The sequence below is a fragment of the Cololabis saira genome, chromosome 19 (assembly GCF_033807715.1).
Source record: "Cololabis saira isolate AMF1-May2022 chromosome 19, fColSai1.1, whole genome shotgun sequence".
Taxonomy (NCBI): domain Eukaryota; kingdom Metazoa; phylum Chordata; class Actinopteri; order Beloniformes; family Belonidae; genus Cololabis; species Cololabis saira.
Genome location: NC_084605.1, coordinates 12946580 through 12965678, shown reverse-complemented (window position 1 = coordinate 12965678; position 19099 = coordinate 12946580). Strand labels below are relative to the sequence as shown.

The following is a 19099-nucleotide window of genomic DNA, read 5'->3' as shown; positions in this document are numbered from 1 at the left end:
TTTACAGTTGTGGTTGACATATCTGGAATTCCTGTCTCCTTGTGTGCACAAAACTTGTATATTTAATCTTGCTGGTCTCTTCAAAATTGTAATGTTTCAGCTATATTGTGACCTTGGACTGTTGCGAGCCAGTGACTGTTCTTCCGTGGTTTCACATTGCATGGTGTCAGCGCCCCCGTCTTGTTATGATTTAGAAGTGCAGATCCATACAGTGTGTAGTTAAAAGTGCAAATGTACTCGCCCGATTTCAGTCGCTGTTGAAGTCTTTCTGATTTTTATAATTGAATGACAATAACAAGCATTATTTTGAGTTCACTTGGTTTAAAGAAAAAAACATGTGAAATTGCATTGATCATCGGTTTTAGTGGTTTAGTAACAGATTTTTAATTTTGGATTGATTTGAAATGAAGTAAAAAATGAAATAAAGCAGATGTATGCATAAAAAACATGATATAAATACATACATATTTATATTTTTTTATTTTTATTTTTACGTGTAGTATTCCAGCTACAGTTTCCTGGAACACAGAGGCTGTATTTATTGAAAGTTTGTGTATGTTTGAAGTAGGCGCCACACCTGTGTCCATGGTGTTGTTTTTTTCCTAAAGTTTCTGGCAGAAAAGGGTTCCTCTCTCAATGGCTGTGCTGTTCTGTCCCTGTTTGCTTTCAAAACAAGCAAGGTGAGGGTATTCACCGGAGGTCTGGCAGAAGAGAACTGCAACGCCCCATTGCCACATTTTTCCTTTAACTAACCAACTCTGCCATTCGTAACATTCTCATTTTCATCTCTGCATTGTGAAAAATAGTAATGGCATTTATGCTTTCTCGTGATAAAATGTGTTTTGTTATCATCCTTACAAGATGTCTCAGAACTTGTGAGGTTTTTGTTGGCAGAGTCAGACAGTTTGTTAAGACATGTATTCATATAGTCGCCGTTTATTGTGTAGCCGTAGGCGTGTAGAAGATGGCTTAATGATTTATGGTCTCCACCGGGTGCAGAAAGTTAGAAGCAAGGAAGATTAAACAGTTACTCAGCCGATTGTCCGGTAGTTTCTCTTCGACCTGAGAGCTGGTAGGCGTTGACTGAGCCTTACAGCTGACTTGTGTTACTCCTTTGGACCTTGTCTCTGTCTCCACCCCTCTGACCACCCACTGGAGCTGAATGAGGTGTAACAGTATTTCCTCTTTTTTTTTTTTCCCACTCAAACACACTCTGTCGATGAGAAAGTGGGCAAGCTTAGCAGGCGTCATTTGTGGGCTTTAATGACAGGCCAGTTCTCTTGTTATTGAATCTGGACAGAAGGAATGGTTTTGAATATGGTGAATATCCCTGTGGGCCCTTCTTCTGACACTTCATGCAGACTGGTACGTTAAAACTTTCCAACATGACTCACTCATCTAGCATTCTCTGATACACAGCTCTGATACCTGATTGTGTGTCTCTAGTTGCTAATGGTTTCAGATGTTTTTGGCTCAAGTCAATATGTGCCATTTGGTATTTATTTGTAAAGGTGTCAGCTTACTCACTTGCTTGAGCTTGTTGCTTGGATGTGTTGCCATTTTGCTTGAAACTGCCATCTGGAAGGCATCACACTGACTGAAAACTTTGTTGACATAATTATCCACTGACTACGATGAAAAACCATCCTGAAATGGCTGACTTATTATTTATGTCTTCACATAGAGAAAACACTTGGTTTGTTGTGTTCCACTGGCTTCACACAGAATCAGATATTTATCCATGTTGTATCTGTAAAGTCAGATCTCGGCATAATTAATATATTCCACTGTTACGGTGATACAAGGTGGGCCTTTTTTACAACTGTCATATTGTTTTAATTAGGGAACATAGTGTATTAGTGTTAGGGCTGTGCGATTAATCGATTTTAAATCTAAATCGGATTTATTAATCACAATCGATGTTAAAAAAAGGAAAAATCGGAAAATCGATTTTCCTTTTTTGCAGCTGGCTGCATTACAGACAGAGCTCGTCTAGTCATCTTTGTTTGGTCAAGAAAATTGTAAATGTTGTCACTTTACTAAACTCAAGGAGGATTTACAGTATCTTTCAATTGCACTTCATTCCCAATAGGGAAATTTGTTTGCTATTTTTCTTTAAAAATAAAGAAAATATTTGAAACTATTTATTCCATTGTCTTTTGTAGTTTTACCAAAAAAAATGGAAATCGAAATCGAAAATCGGGTTTTCAGAGAAAAAAATCGGGATTTTATTTTTGTCCAAAATCGCCCAGCCCTAATTAGTGTATACAAATTAAAATATTGTTTGGACATACCTGTGTAATTTTTCTTTGATTATTATGAATATGTGCTTTACTGATGGAAAGGCATAATGAAGTACAATTTTGTTCTCTCTTTTTTTTTTTTATGTCACTGTAGCAAAATGAGGTGACAGACAGTGCATACCTGGGCTCTGAGAGCACATACAGTGAGTGTGAAACCTTCACTGATGAGGACACGGGAGCCCTCGTACCTCCTGAGATGCATGAAGATGTGGAGACAGACAGCGGCATTGAGGCCACGCTGCACGATCCTGAAGATGCTGGAAACAGGTGTGTATGCTTTTCACTTCAACCATGTATATTGCATGTATCAATTTTGCCCTGTAAGCTCACATTTCCTGGATATGGTACTGGTGGAAAAAAATGTGGATTTACCTACCTGTTCATTTTGAAGGAACAAGTACAGTATGTACTAAGTACAAGATGGTACTGTACATATGATAAACTGTGTTTCATGTGTTTTGTTTGTTTATTTTAAACATTTTGACCCCTGTAGCTTGTCTGCACTGCCCTTTCACACGGATCACGTGGGTTACGAGCCTGTGTGTCTGACACTGGATCACTTAAGTTCTATTTGGGTCACTGGGCAGATTAAACGGAGGCAATAGACTGTGACTGTATGTTGACTTAATTCTTTAAATTGCCCCTGTGTAAACTGGTATATATGAAGTGAGCTAAACATATTTCCGCATTCATGTAACATATTGTTTGTTAAGCTGTACTACTGATGTGCAACTGGATTGATGACTTGAAATTCTGGATAAACTTAAGATATGCACAGTGGAGACATTCACTCTGTGTTATCCTGAGCAAGATTTTATGCAGCCTTGAATTTAATTCTGCACTCTGAAAAGTCACATTTTCACCCATGCTGGTTTGAATTCAGGTGGGATATCCTTATTTTTATTTTTTTTTTAAGAAAAATGTACTCTTCACTGAATTCATAGGCTATGGAAGCTATAGAAGAACCTTTTTACGCTTTCATGAAGTGGTTTTTCAGATGATAATCCAGTTATATTGCTAAAGTTTAATAAAAAATAGGTCTCTGGCAGCACTTGATGTAACCCGTCAATCCAAAGTTATCAAAAGTTAGTTTCCAGCGGTTTTAGGCCTCATTAATATGATGTATTTGGGCTATAACACTACTTAATCATCAATATACATTACTGCGTTACATAAAGGTTTTGCCTCTGAATAATCATTTGAAAGATCAACTGCTGCCTTCATCCTCTATTTTCTTACATTTGCATTGCACTATTTTTTTCATGTTCGTTTTTTTTTTTTTTTTTTTTTTTTTTTTTAATTTAACGCAAGTCACTAAATCTGCTTGTCCAGTGGAAATTGTTAATTTACCATCATTGGTTTAATAGCCTGATGCAGGACACTGCAGGACGTAGTTATGAATGTGAACTGTTCAATCAGCTCTTAACTAAATTAGAGTTGTATCAGAATTGGACAATGTAGCTGGTTGTCTGAATGTGTTTTTGAAGATACTCGGCCGTCAATTTATGCCACAATGTTTTGACTGGATATGCTGCAAGATAGATTTATGTTTACACAGTCTTAAGGGAAAATGTGAGAGGAAGTGCTGTGCACTGGATCTATCTGCTGACAGTGTGACTTGTCTCTCTTCCTTGATGATGGATTGGAGTGGTTTGCTTGACATGGATGTGTTTGGACTTCCCTTTTCATGCATGAACCTTGAATTCCAGGAAGTGTTGATTTAGCCCCCACAGCCCCCACTTTACTGCATTAGTGGTGTTTTTTTTGTCTTTTCTTTTTCCTCCATTCACTTCAGCTAAGGTTAATATACTTCTTTTCTTCTGCTACTTGTATCATAACACTGGGTCTTCTGCTGTTTGCCACATAATTCTCAAACTGTAAAACTCAAACTCAGCTTAGTACAAAGTGATTCCTTTTCATTTTATCAGTGGCTTTATCAGTTACAGCCATTTGAAGTTTATGTTCTTCCTGTTAGAGTGTGAGTAGATAACAGGTTTTTAGTCTAATATACAAGTTAACTAAAGTTCTGCTGTATAGTTGAGGAAGCCCATGAGCTAACCTGAGCTAGAACCTGCACATAAGGAGGTATTAAGAGTAGGAGTATGTGCACTGATCTGAGGATTAAGAATCTAACAGGATTACCCCTCCTCCCCGTCCTCTGTCCTACGCCTGTGTCCCCATGCCCATTTGGCCCTCAGGCAGACAGCTGGACTGTCTGTTGGTTGTTGCTTAGCCTCAAATCTGATTAAGCCACTCAGTCAGTCCCTTTGGCAGTCCACTTCAAATCTTCGGGATGAAAGCATCCAACGGTTAGCAGCGGAGATTGGCGTCTCGTTAGGGCCACAGACCCATCCACCTCCCGGAGCTTTTTGTTTTTCTCCAAACTGGAGAGTTGTGATTTTGCTTTTAACTGGTGTAACCTGTGAAACTTCAGGATTCCACTCTGGTTGTCAGGAGTTTTAACTCCAGTTGCCCCGCGGCTTTCACGCCAGGGCAGTGGAGGGCGTTCAAAGATGCGTTCTCGTTCTTCACCATCACTAAATGTGAAGGACCTCAGTATGGGGCCAAGTTGTAAGGGACTGAGTAAAGGGTAAGTGTTTAGAAAATTGGCAGTATGGCTATTGAAACAACTCAACCTTTGTGTGTGTCTGTGTTTTTTTTTTTAATATATTGGCCCCCTGGGTCATACTCTTATCAAAGTTCTGCTGTGGTAAAGAAAAACCAGTGCACTCAAGAAGTTAGAAAAATTAAAAGGCCTTTATTAAATCATGGCTTAGAAAAAGTTTAAATGCCTAGAAAAAGTTAAAATTTGGCATTTTAACTTTTTCTAGGCATTTTAACTTTTTCTAAGCCATGATTTAATAAAGGCCTTTTAATTTTTCTAACTTCTTGAGTGCCTCGGCTTTTTCTTGTTTTTGTATCTTTTGGATCCCCATGCCGAAGAGCACCTGAAGTATACTCTTTTTTACACCCAGCAGCACTCCATGCGTTTGTAGTTGCCTTAAAGAAAAACCAGTGTTCAGTCATTTTTAGCCAGATATTTATTTATTATATTACTTTTCATGGTTCAGATGATGATGTTTAAAGCCTTGAATCAGACAATTGGATTGTATTACTCCTACAAATAAGCAAAAAAAAGCTTTGTCATGATGTGCTGAGAAAGCAAGCTTTTCTGCTAATTTAGACATCCTTATCCTGTGTGTTCCCGCATATCTTGACATATCCTGATGACAACAGGAAAGGGTGCCTTTTAAGTTTTCCTGTGATTAAAAAAAAAAAAAAAAAGTGCAGACTTTTCTACTATAATAACAGTTTTTTCTGATGGAAATGGAATCACTATTTCAATCTTAGCCACAGCTGCTCTGTTGTCTGGAGTAAACAGCCATATTTGAGAACTAAAGTTACATCTTTTTCTTTTAAATTGACCCATATGAAACCCCCACATGCCTCAGATGTTGCCATTGTGGTATTAGACATGTTTTAGCCAAATTGGTATTTTGGATTAATGTGAATTAACAGCTTGCCTTTTGAAGATAAAAGATCAAACCTGTCCAGATTTTTGCTCTTCCATGGAAAAAATTAATTTGTGTAGAGAGGTTTGGAGACTCCATTCATCTTTTGTATTGTTGTTTTCTTTCAAATTTCATTAATGATGGATATCAGGTTTTTGTTCTTTGTTGTTGCTAAACCTTGCACAGTTGCCTTTCCTTCCTCTGCTGATCCTGATATTACTGTAACTATGTTTATGTAACACAATCATAATTGTCCCTCAGGTTTTCCCTGAACTCTGAGCACCACAACCACTCCTTGGTGACAGTCATTGGCGGAGAAGAGGAACACTTTGAGGACTTTGGGGAAAGTAACACCTCTGAGCTGTCGTTAGAAACCAGTGTGGAAGGATCTGTAGGACAAAGTGACTCCCCTCCGCCCCCTGACCAGGTCAATGGCTCATCAGTTCTCTCTCCCAGGTAGTAACTTGTCTTCAATACACAACTTACTGTAAGTCATAGTGCTTGGATGTTAGGATCATGTTTTTTTGCAAATTAGTGCAGGCATATAGCTTGTTTTAAATCAATGTTACCCATGGTAAAGAATTAGAAATGTTTCGGTTTTTTTTTAGACGGAACAAAGGTTACTGACAAGAATATTAATGTTTCACCTGGCAGTGACATCATAATTTTTTATTTTTTTTATCAGTCCTACCTGATAAGACAGGGGACAGACAATTCAATATTATCATTTACATGTGCCGAGCATATCCTGATTAGCTATTTCAAAATAAGAGCACTGTGATTTAGATTTTTTTTTTTTTGCACACATTAAAACCTTAATTCTATCCATGTCTGTGAAAATCCATAACATTAGTCAAACTTCTCTTTTTACCCTAAGTGTCATTCTCAGAAGCTAATTTTTACTTCTAATTATCCTACTACCTGCACCAACCCTGCTGGTGTATGTTGTGAAGCAGCAGTGCATGTCACTAGATGCCATGGCAACTGAAATAATAGGTAATAGTGCATTCGTTTGGTCCTATCTGGGTTAAGGGCCTCAGAAAATGCTTTTTCCATGGCAGTTTATTATTCAAAGGAGGGATTTATTGAACAAGGATCCAAATTTTGCTCTATATTTATATGTACTCACAGTCATTTTCTGAGTTGTGATATCCAACCCTACACTGGTAGCTTTTCTCAACATTTTTTAGTATAAAATGTCTCTTTTAAAAAAGATACTGAGGACAAATCTTCATAGAAAGTGTCAAACACCAACTCCTCACTTCTGTCTGCCCTATAACTAGCTGAAGGCAAGATAAGAAGAGGTGGGGGCAGAAATAAAAACTTCTGCTCAATCCAACACACTTGCTGTGACTATAGTAGTGATGTGAAAAATGAGGGTTTATGGCTAAATTAAGTTCTCTTTTTCATTTGAGCGGTATACTTTTGAATGGACGCTTTTCAAAAGTGACTCATGTTGCCAAATGTCCTGGGGCAGACAGAAGTGCCTGTTAGTTTGACACACATTGTAGATATTGTCCCTTGGATGCAGTAGGACAGATAAAGGCCAACTAGCTGTGACACATGCTGACGTAACACATGCTGATTTAACACAAACATGCTCACGATCTCCAGTTTATGGCACCATTCTTTGTGAATGTTGAGCTCTTATTCTAGCCTTTTTTTCTTCTCATTTTCCTTCAGCCTCCTTATCTTTTTCTACTCCTCTGAGACTTTAAGCCGGATAATGTGTAATTCCCGCCTGAGTGATATATCAGTGATTTTTAGCCTCACCAGGAAGCTCCTGACTGCTAGCTGCTGAGTTTGTTTAACCTTGTGACAATATAAACTGGTCTTGCCTGATTCATACCAATCACACTATTTCAGTCGTCACTTTCAATGCAAGTCTTTTAACTTTCAAACTCAAACTTTATTTATTTATATAGCACCAAATCATGCAATATAAATGCAACACATGGTGCTTTACATACAAAATAAAATAACAATCAAAAATACAGTTTAAAACATCCCAATTTAGGATTCACTGTAGTAGTTGTTTTGCTAACATTATTGTTATCAGAAGAGCCAACAATTCTTAAATATTCATTTGATGGATCTTAATTCGTAATTTGTGTCATAGATAATAGTTTTAATATTAAAAGGATGAATGTGGATTCTAAACACTTGTTATGACCACAGGTTGGAAATAATAAAGCAAACAAACTGGTAGTCTGCCACTGGATGACTTTTCTATTATAGATGTTGAACTATACGTGAAACAGTATTCCTAATAGAACATGGACGGGAAATCTGTTCTTTGATTAGGCTGAAAAATCTCACACCCAAAAAATAACTCCATCCCACAAGCATCACCCACTCGGTGTGAAGACGTCATCGTGTTGTGAGCCTACCGTGCTCACTGTTGGCGCATGTAGCGGAGCTTCCCACACACTCGCCCACACTTATCTATCTACTTATCACAGCAATGGGTACATGTACACACACTGCTTGGTTACTTGTGTTCGATGCACACACATCACTGTAGACGTGATTTAACAAAGTGTTCCTTCACACGGTTGGAAGAAAATGGCTTGGTATGAATGTGCACATGACCATGAGGTGGCTTGCCGCTGCAACGCAGCACTTCTGCCTGCATAAACATGTGGTAGTTTGTTGCATAACTTTGACCCGAGTCTCCTTGAATGAACGGTTGGCTCATCATGGTGATGTGAAGGAGGCTTAAAAACTCCAACAATCAAACGGTTGTGCAATTATGTTCTTTATGTTTAGAGCAATTTAGCTTAACTTTGACTTAATTCAATTGTAAGCTGGCTATTCTGAATTAATGAGTGTATTTGAAAATATATAAATCATCACTCGAGAGAGAAACGCTTGTTCTTCTAAGAAACTGTCACACCTCTTGTTCTATCCAGAATACAGATTAAAGCCACACTCCAGTTTGTTTCACATCTCCCTTTCACTGCAGCTTTACACAGTCACTTTTTCAAACTGATGCCTTCTGCACCCCAGAGGTGTCCTGTCCCACCTTAATGCACCCCACCCCCTCCTCCTTGTCCATCACTCACCACTTCCTCCTCCTCCTTTTCCTCCCTTTTTCCTCTCTCCAGTGCAACCGCTTCTCTCCCTGACTGCTTTCAGAGCTTCCTCAGGGAGGAGGCGCTGGACTTTTTCTGTAGCCAATGTCACAAACAAATAAGTCGTCTCGAAGACCTCTCCACTCGCCTCAATTTCCTAGAGATGACTAGGTAACACATCATCCACAACCTCCTGTGATTACAAGCTGTGTGAACGTGTTTGCAGTGTCTTATTAGATGCAGTATCGCGCATGTTCTCACAATGTGTGCATGCTGTGTTGGACTAGCAGCAACATGGTGTTTACTGCAATGTACTTGCACTCCTTATACTCTGTCTTAAGTTCATCTTTTCTCTCACACTTCCCACTCTTTCTTCATCTGTGCCAGATACTTCATACTCAGTTTACACCAAATTTGATCATCTGTACTGACTCATATTTTTACATTAAATATAGTTTTTCCATTTTCAAAAAGCTTAATAGTTTTATTGTACATGTTAGATTTATTTGAATTGGACTGAAAGATGATACAATAACAACACTGGGTCCTAGAGGTGAGTAGTGTTTATTTTAGTTGATGTTTTTTTTGTGCTTCATGTCATTGCTTCCATGCTCCTTTTGAGTTACTGCAGAAGTGACTGCTATTAGTTGAGTAAAAGCTTCTAAGAACATGCCTGTATTGGATCAGAGTTGCTGGTCCAGGTTTCGAGACCACTGGCTGTATTACAGAAACGTAAGAGCTAGGGCTGGGTATCGATTCAAATGTCAAGAATCGATTCGATTCCGATTCTTAATATTCAGAATCGATTATCATGATTCGATCCGATTCGATATTGATTTGGCTTAGTGTTATTTAAAATGTTTTTTGAGCTGTTGCCTGAATTATGACTGTAAAATAACTAGTGAAATAATAATTTCACAATAATTATTGTGAAATAACTAAGAAATAAATAACTCAAACAGGCCTTTCAATATCCATTTAAAGTGCAAAAAAGAAAGAAATTGCAACAGTTCATACAGTCAACAAATCATTTTAGCTTATCTAATTTATTCTGTCACCACGCACACATATTGCCATGAAGCACCTGGCATTTTTCAGAAGTGTCATGACAAACTGTGTGTCCGACTACTGGGATTAAAGTTCACCTGGCGAAATGGAGGAATTAATATGAGAATCGATATAGAATCGGAAAATCGATTTTTTTCAACACGGGCCTAGTAAGAGCCCCAGTGAACAGACCAATAAGACTTTCAATTATAGAAAGCTTTCAAGCTTATACTGTAATACTTATTGCTCGATTTTTTTAAATTTGTATTTTATGTTTGGTGTTTACATTTCTGTAATATTGTCAACTTAAACCTGACTAGCAAAACTGACCCAATATAAGCATTTGATACTATTGATACATGCTGATGTGCTTTTTGGAGTGTTGTGTGTTTGTATACTTTGTGGTTTTATTTTCCAATAAAAATCAAAGACTTTGTTAATGAAAGTCCAGACCAGAATGCTTTTGTTTTCCCACCCTACTATTATAGACAAGGGATAGGGGGGGTGGTTAGGAGGAATACCACGAGATAGTATTTTTTTCCTCTCTACTTTTCTCTTCCTGACCCTTTTTTCCTGTTGTTCTGTTTCTCTTCATCCAGTGCTGGGAAGAGGCTGTCCAGCAAGAAAGTGGCAAGGTAAGCAGAACCATTTCTGTGATTTCAGTAGGAACACCCCACAACTTTTAATGTTACAAAAGAAAGTTCTCTCAAATCAAGCTCATTTGTCTTTTTTCTTGTGCTTCCTGTCAGACACCTCCTTCAGAATAGTTCAATGACACTGGACACCATGAGTGACTTAACGCGGGACATCCTGGAACTTGCTGACAACGACATCACAGACAAGGTGACGAACAAAGCTTGTCCCTTTTTTTTTTTTTTTGCTTCTAAGAATGTCATCAGTTGATTAATCTGACAAATAGTTTTTATAATTTTGCTGATCATGAACCATTTAATGTTTTTTCCAGATGTTGCTTCTTGAGCGTCGAGTGGCAGAGCTGGAGAAGGAGTCCGAGGCATCGGGAGAGCAGCATGCGCGGCTGCGTCAGGAGAACCTTCAGCTGGTGCATCGGGCCAATGCACTGGAGGAGCAGTTGAAGGAGCAAGAGCTCTATGCTGATGAGCAGCTACAGATAGAGATTCGACGCCAAAAGGAGGCCGTGAGCAAGCTGGAAAGAGAGAAGGGGCTGGAGCTGGAAAACTTACAGGCTAGGTGAGGTGATCAGGAAACACAAGGTGGTTTTGTTTGAGGCTGCATCGAATCAAATCATTTTATGTAGTGTTTTTTTGTTTTAAACCACAGTTGCTCATAAGTTTAGGAGCATGCTGTTTGTTTGAATGTTTATGACTCCACACTGCCACCATCTGTCACTTAATTTCCACTGAAAGAGCATTATTTTTCTGAGGTTGAGTAAACAGGACAGATACGTCATTTGTTGAATGAATGAATGAATTGTTTATTTCGGTTACATTACATTATTTGCAATTCAAACTGTGTGTGTGTAAATGACAAAACACTTTCATACAAGTTTACACTCATCAGTTTCACACAAAAAATAATAATAAACTCTGTAACCGAAAAAGGAATAGGCTGAAGCCAAAGCTTATATTTGCCTACCCTGTACTTTCCAACAGAAAACCCAGATTATCTGCAATATGAAAAGAAACAAAAAGAGAAATTTCCCTTTAAATTGTTCTGCTTAACCAAATTATACTCCAATCATTTAGCATTGTAATCCTTAATTATTTTACTTTTCAATATTTTTTTAAAATTCAACAGAGATTTACACAGTTTCACTTCATCACTAAGTTGATTCCATAATTTGACTCCCAAAAATGAAACACATCTATATTTAACATTAGTCCTCACACGACATCTTTCAAAGACCCACAGCCTTCTTAAATTATAATTTGTTTCTCTTAATTTAAAGAAATGCTGAAAACAAGCAGGAAGGCTATTATTCTTAACTCGAAACAAAATTTCTAATGTTTTTAAATATACAATATCTATGAATTTTAATATATAGATTGTTAGATTGTTGTTTGTTAGATTGTTGCTGTGTTTTAAAACAGATTTGTCTGTTTTACAGGGTGCAGCAGCTTGATGAGGAGAACAGTGAGCTTAGATCCTGTGTTCCATGTCTTCGAGCAAACATCGAGAGACTAGAGGAGGTGGGAGCACTTTACATTTGTTGGGTTCCCCTTATTCAATATTTTTCCCCTTTTTCTTTCTAGAGTTTTATCTCTATCTTTCTATATTGTTGGTTTTCGTTTCTTTTTTTTCTTTCCTATTTTCATCTGTTTTTAACAGATATTTTTTTAACCTTGAATTTCTAGGACAAGAGGAAGCTGGAGGATGAAGGAGAGACTGTGTCTGACAGGCTGAAGGAGGAGACAGAATCACGCAGAAAGATGGCAGACAAATTAAGTCACGAGCGTCACCAAAACCAAAAGGAGAAGGAATCCACTCAAGAAGTAAGGCTGGGTTTGACACAGGAAGAAAAAAAAACACCATTCAGTTTGCAAAATAGTACGATAAAGTGTAGTTAGACATTGCAGCTAGCATCCCTTCCTAAATAATACTCTTTTTGTCCCGTTATTCTCATTCCTGAGTCTTCTTTTCTTCACATCTGTAATCTGTTTTTTCCTCAGCTTATTGAAGACCTTCGTAAACAACTTGAGCATCTGCAGCTTTACAAGCTGGAGGCTGAAGCAAAGAGAGGTCGCTCTCCCAGTGCAGGCCTGCAAGAGTATCAGACACGCACCCGTGAAGCGGAGTTGGAACAGGAGATCAAACGACTGAAACAGGTGACAAGCATAGACCCATTCATCTATTTGAAATTTGTTTCCAATCTTTCAGATAACAATGTTTCAATATCTCTTACAACTGTTTTCAGGACAACCGTACTCTGAAGGAGCAGAATGATGAATTAAATGGCCAGATTATCAACTTGAGCATCCAGGGGGCCAAGAACTTGATGTCTTCCTCCTTCTCAGACTCTCTGGCAGCTGAAATCAACTCTGTGTCTCGTGTAGAAGTAAGTTTTAGATCATTGAAAATAAGTTAGAAAATGTATCCAATGTCAGTTTGCCTTTTCTTAAAATGTATGTGCTAGTTTCTTTCTTTGCTATATCTTCCATCTTTGCTAACTTCTGTTTCTGCACTTTCAGTTGATGGAGGCTGTTCACAAACAAGAGGAGATCAACTACAGACTCCAGGACTACATTGACAAAATCATTGTGGCTATTATGGAGTGCAACCCTGCCATCCTGGAGGTCAAATAAACACCATCAAGCCAGAAGGTCACTCACAGTGACTCCAAAAGCTGTAAAAAATACATATACTGGAGACAAGAGGATGACGTACAAGAAAGGATGGAAAAAAAAAAAAAGAATATTCAGACATGCTCTGACTTGAGGGAGGAAAAAAAACTGTAAATCAATGCACTCAACTCAACCAATCATCTCTGAAAATAATTTAGATTTCTAAGAAGTCCATGGCTGGCTATGTGAAATAAGGTTTTTGTTCCCCCCCTTTTTGGGGGGGGGTATCCCTGAGCCTGTGTACATTTGTATACGTTAGTCCTTCTGAAAGCACTTTGGTTCTGGTGACTTCCATTTATTTGGCTAGAGGGACCCAAGTCTCCCCTGTTGAGTGAGTGAGTGAGTGAGTGAATGTGGAAATGTGTGCAAGATGTCAATGTAAAAGACCGTCTTACCGTCCTCTTTCCAAAAACAATGTGTCAACGTTTGAGCTAAGAAAATCAGTTGTACCTAAAGGCCTTAAAAGAAAAGTGATCAAGGCTCAGTTCGGTCTCGGCTGGAATGATGGTATGTGGGCAGATAGCAGCTGAACCACGCTGATTCGTGTCTAATCACAAGTCGTATGAAGTGCTGGTCAGAACAGTTTGTGTTGAACATTTTTAGAGCTTGCTGTGCTGCCTACTGGGCTCTGCGTATGCTCTGTCCTTTAAATAAGTTTATCTGTCATTCCAGTGAACCCAAGTGAGGGACATTTTCTGCTGGTTTCCAGACTGAAATGCCTGGAGGGTTTAACTGTGTGTAAGTGTTTGTGTGTGAGGTGTTGGACATTCCCTTGTTTGCACTGTTTTTTGGCTTTGAACAAGCTTGGTGACACTAGAAGGGGTGAAAAGAGTGACAGTCAGTCATTCCTGTGAACTTCAATGTCACAAATGAAGGAACCGGGTGCTTTTGTAATAACTTCATGGTTTATCTTTTTTACTATGAAACAGGGTCCTGGAGTTCACGTGGGCTGGAAAAGCACTACTTTTTCTGCGAATCTCGTTAGATGGGATAATGTCTCCGACAGAAATTAACTTGCTTATACCGACTTAACTCTCCAGACACTTGAGTTAAGCTAGAATGGAAGCCGATAAGAGAATGGTAGTTTTATTTTTGTACGCACAGCCCACCTGACCCAAGTTCTCTTGCTGAGTGAAATGGAAAAGCATATCCAACTTTTTTTTTTCCTGTTCATTGTCAGTACAAAAAAAAAAAAAAAAAAAAATCACTGACAGGCTCTGTGAAGATTCAAAAGCGCTGGACTTTGCACTATGTTTTGATTTAATTATTGTTTTTGTTTGATAGTAAAAAATAAATATGTATATTGTGAAAGGGATCAAGTTAAAAATGAAGCTAATTTTTTCAGCCTGGATGAATATGATGAAGTGTGAGATTTGGCTGCAGCAGGCATGCCAGCAAAGTTGGGACTGGTGTGGACTGCGGAAGCCTCCCTCGTATTTAAAAAGGAAAAGAGAAGCATCACACTAATGCCATCTTTAATCAAACAATACTGCAGCCATGTCTTGTGGATTAATTGAATTTTCATTCTGATGCTGTATTTTTCTCCAACCGACTGAAGAAGGGATGGCAGACCTTGGTAGCAATAATGCTTGACAAGACGATGGACACTGGTGGATATTTTGATGAGGAACACAATATATAAACTGATTTTCGACTGATCGGTACTGTACAGCCGTCTCTTCTGGACCTTGAAAGACCTGGACATGGAACATACTCAGCAGGCATCTCTAAAGACTTTTTTTGTGGACGTTGGGGAGGTTGTTTCCAAACAGCATGGCATTCTGCACCAATATGCTAAGATATTCTATTTTTCATCTTTCATCTCTGTCTCACTGCTCCTCTTCACCTGCCACTCCATGGAAAATGGCCTTGGATGTAAATGACTTGTAAAGTTTTTTCTACACTCATTCTAGATTCTAGGTATTTTTATAGTCGGAAAAGAAAAGAGGACTTCTTTTTCGTACGCAGAAGAAACATCTGCCTGTATTCTTTAGCATGTAGCGTGTACAGCATCATCAGGGTTTTTTCCTCATTTAGAAATCACTTGCAAATATTTATTGGGCAACAACTTTCACTCTGATCTGTTCTGCTGAATTTATGTTGATACAATATTGAACTCACAGTGAGAGATGAATGCACACTTATCAAATCTGTGGTAGAGTTTATCATAGGGTAAAAACAGGATTTAAAAGTTTATCATCTGTGTGTTACCATCATGTGCAAAAAGCTTGAATGTGACCTGCTTACAATGGTAGTTGTTGAGGTCTGTGCACTTCTCATAATGCTGACGTTTTGACCTTTCCAAGGTTGTGATTCAAATATAGCAAGAGTCTGCAGTTTCTACTGTTGTCTTCCCAGATTGAGTCAGGTACTGCATGGACACAGATTTTTTTTTTTTTTGTCTATTTCTGATCCTCATGTTGGACTTGTGTTTTGACTGACAAATCATACGCCATTACTTCTGACAGCAGAGGTGTAGGATGTGAGACCTCGTTATATCAGCCTGACACCTGAAGTCTCCCACACAGGCTTGTGTATTTCTGGCTTTCAAAGGGACAGAAGGTTTTTCCTACAGATTTACATCTTATTTCTTTATAATGAGGGGAAATGTGACACAGAGACAGTAGACTTGTATCACATTGAAATCACTTCTATAATTAATATATTGTCTGTTTTACAGCAGATAGTTTGAGGACCAACATGGCTGAAAACAGCAAGATTAGACACTGAAACCACAGAGCTAACAAAACATTTGCTTTCAGCATATCTGAAGAAGATGGCACTTTAACCAGATCTACTTTTTCCATTTTAATTCCTGCTCTAAAATGACCAAAGATGGATGTTTGAACTAACACGATATCACTATCTGTTGGTTTGTGATCCCTTTTGGGAGCACTCTTCTCTCGTAACTCCGCACTCTCATCTTTCCCTAATTAAAAGTAAGAAACTGGCCTGCTAGTCTAAACACTGTGCCTCTGTGTCTCAAACTTTGCCTCTGAACTAACCTGATAACAGGGCATGGGTAAAGCACTGACTATGTGACTGTCAGTTTGTTTAATTTTAATGATGAGAACCGAACTGTAAATATAAATTGTCATATTCGTGGACTATTTTCTTTTTCTCTCACACTCACTTCCAGTGTCCAAAGAAAGTTTGCTCAAGGCACAAACATCACTACTGGAGTAGTGCTTGGCTTGCCATTATGTGACATGGGAAGATAAAGAGAAATATAGTAAAGAGAATATGTCGAACTTAAATTTATTCCTATTTTCAAAGATAAATGTATAAATTATAACAGTATTGGGTACAGCTGCATATTATTTTTGAGCTTCCCAAAATGATCTTATTTTAATTGTTACTAGGGAAATACGTCAGTCATTGTAAAAAGAGAAAATGTAAAGGTAAGCAGTGAAATTAAGATGAGAAATAAATGAATAAAATGACCTGTGTTTCTTTGCCTCATTTTTATGCAAGCATTCATATTCGTTTATTTTATTTATTGTCCCAGTTTGTATATCCAAGGGATACACAAAGCAAGAGAAAACTGTTATTTTATAATGGGGTGCAAATAATGAATTTCACTCGACAGAACTTAATTGTGACAGAAATCTCAGATGGAAAAAACATTCACAGTATAAGTACTGCTTCTAGTTTGCGTTTGATCTTCATACGGTAATACATTATATTTTAATTGGACTGACCAGATATTCAATTTCATACAGAACATAGGAGAGTGCTGTGGTTTCTGGCGTTTACATCGTTCATCCACGCTTACTGCCCCACCTGCTGGTTGAGAGTCGTTACTACATCAACCTGTACCCGGAACGATCCTAAACGTTTTCACTGTAAGGACCAAAGGCACCCTACAAAAATTAAGATTTTTTTTTTTTTGGCATATCTTAAAAGCTGTGAAGTACCAACTTTTCGATTTTAATTAAAGCTGATTGATAAAGCTTCTGTGAGGTGCCTACTGACCCTGTACCAGTAGTAAAGTACATGTAGAAACAGGAAAGAAAAATGTATGAACTGAAATGAAAAGGTATAAACTGACTGAATTGTATAAAGATCTAATTTAGACATGATCAAAACACGGATTGTAATATTACGAGAAATCAGTTGTTTTCCATCAATTATTGAGATTTCTATCAATTATGCAAAACACTGAAAATGTTTGAATAAAATATTGCGGAACATTCTCAGTTAGTATGTATATAGTAGGCTATATATATATATATATATATATATATATATATATATATATATATATATATATATATATATACATACAGTACTCGAGTTGTAAAAAATCCGGGGGGATGGTGGATTTTATCATATGGGGACAGATAATTTGTGCTGATTACAAATATAATATATTACAAATAATAGCACTGAACAAAACACCTACAGAAATACTGCAGGAATGACATAGCAGCAGTTAAATGCAGCCTTCTGTAAGCTTTAAATATCCACTGGGCTTACATCAAATACATCAAAACACAAAAATAAAAAACAGTTTTCTGATCTTATCAATATGACTCTGTCCTTCACAGGATAAGTAAAATGGATCACTGCAAAAACTCAAAATCTTAACAAGAATATTTGTCTTATTTCTAGTTAAAATGTCTCATTTTAGTAAAAAAAATCTCATTACACTTAAAACAAGACTCATCACTGGAAAAAACAACAATTTTCACCTGTTTCAAGTAGATTTTCACTTAAAATAAGTAGAAAAATCTGCCAGTGGAACAAGATTTTTTTGCTTGTAATGACAAGATAAATCTTGTCCCACTGGCAGATTTTCCTACTTATTTCAAGTGAAAATGTACTTGAAACAGGTGAAAATTGTCAAATAAGTTATTTTTCTGGTGTTATTTTTCTGGTGGTGACTCTAAATGTTGAAATAGCAGTAAAACCACATTCGTTGATGAAATTACATAAGGGATGGAAAGGGGGGATGGCAGTTTTACAGGGGAGATGATTTTGACCGTTTTTATTTCAGGGGGGATGCTACCCCCCTAATCCCCCCTCAACTCCAGTACTGTATGTATATATATATATATATATATATATATATATATATATATATATATATATATATATAGAGATGTGTATTTTGGACGTTTTGTTTCAACGAGTGAGAGATACCTTAATGAAGTCGTTCTTTCAACATTGTTTATGCCTGCAAGTGTCGTGTGTGCGCTTGCAAATTGATGTAAGAAGGTACAGTGCCTTGCTGAAGTATTTGCCCCCCTTTAACTTTGTGACCTTTTGCCACATTTCAGGCTTCAAACATAAAGATATAAAACTGCAATTTTTTGTGAAGAATCAACAACAAGTGGGACAAAATCATGAAGTGGAACGAAATTTATTGGATATTTCAAACTTTTTTAACAAATAAAAAACTGAAAAAGTGGGCGTGCAAAATTATTCATCCCCTTTACTTTCGGTGCAGCAAACTCTGTCCAGAAGTTCAGTGAGGATCTCTGAATGATCCAGTGTTGACCTAAATGACTAATGATGATAAATGGAATCCACCTGTGTGTAATCACGTCTCCGTATAAATGCACCTGCACTGTGATCGTCTCAGAGGTCTGTTTAAAGCGCAGAGAGCATCATGAAGAACAAGGAACACACCAGGCAGGTCCGAGATACTGTTGTGGAGAAGTTTAAAGCTGGATTTGGATACGAAAAGATTTCCCAAGCTTTAAACATCCCAAGGAGCACTGTGCAAGCGATAATATTGAAATGGAAGGAGTATCAGACCACTGCAAATCTACCAAGACCTGGCCGTCCCTCTACACTTTCAGCTCGTACAAGGAGAAGACTGATCAGAGATGCAGCCA

At 37.7% G+C, this 19099-nt stretch overlaps 1 protein-coding gene across 2 annotated transcripts in view; it reads left to right on the top strand.

The window, feature by feature from the left end:
- rab11fip3 (RAB11 family interacting protein 3 (class II)) overlaps positions 1 to 16699 on the top strand; it is a 29969-nt gene extending 13270 nt beyond the window's left edge. Inside the window, exons 4-14 of one of the 2 annotated variants that reach the window (XM_061709110.1) lie at positions 2398 to 2570; positions 6077 to 6271; positions 8923 to 9060; positions 10536 to 10571; positions 10686 to 10779; positions 10901 to 11145; positions 12023 to 12104; positions 12270 to 12407; positions 12585 to 12740; positions 12830 to 12970; positions 13104 to 16699. In XM_061709110.1, the coding sequence (XP_061565094.1) occupies positions 2398 to 2570; positions 6077 to 6271; positions 8923 to 9060; positions 10536 to 10571; positions 10686 to 10779; positions 10901 to 11145; positions 12023 to 12104; positions 12270 to 12407; positions 12585 to 12740; positions 12830 to 12970; positions 13104 to 13217 (1512 nt within the window). In that variant the 3' untranslated portion in view covers positions 13218 to 16699. The remainder of the gene's footprint in view (positions 1 to 2397; positions 2571 to 6076; positions 6272 to 8922; positions 9061 to 10535; positions 10572 to 10685; positions 10780 to 10900; positions 11146 to 12022; positions 12105 to 12269; positions 12408 to 12584; positions 12741 to 12829; positions 12971 to 13103) is intronic. The other variant, XM_061709111.1, reaches the window with a different exon arrangement.
- Positions 16700 to 19099: the final 2400 nt, after the last annotated feature.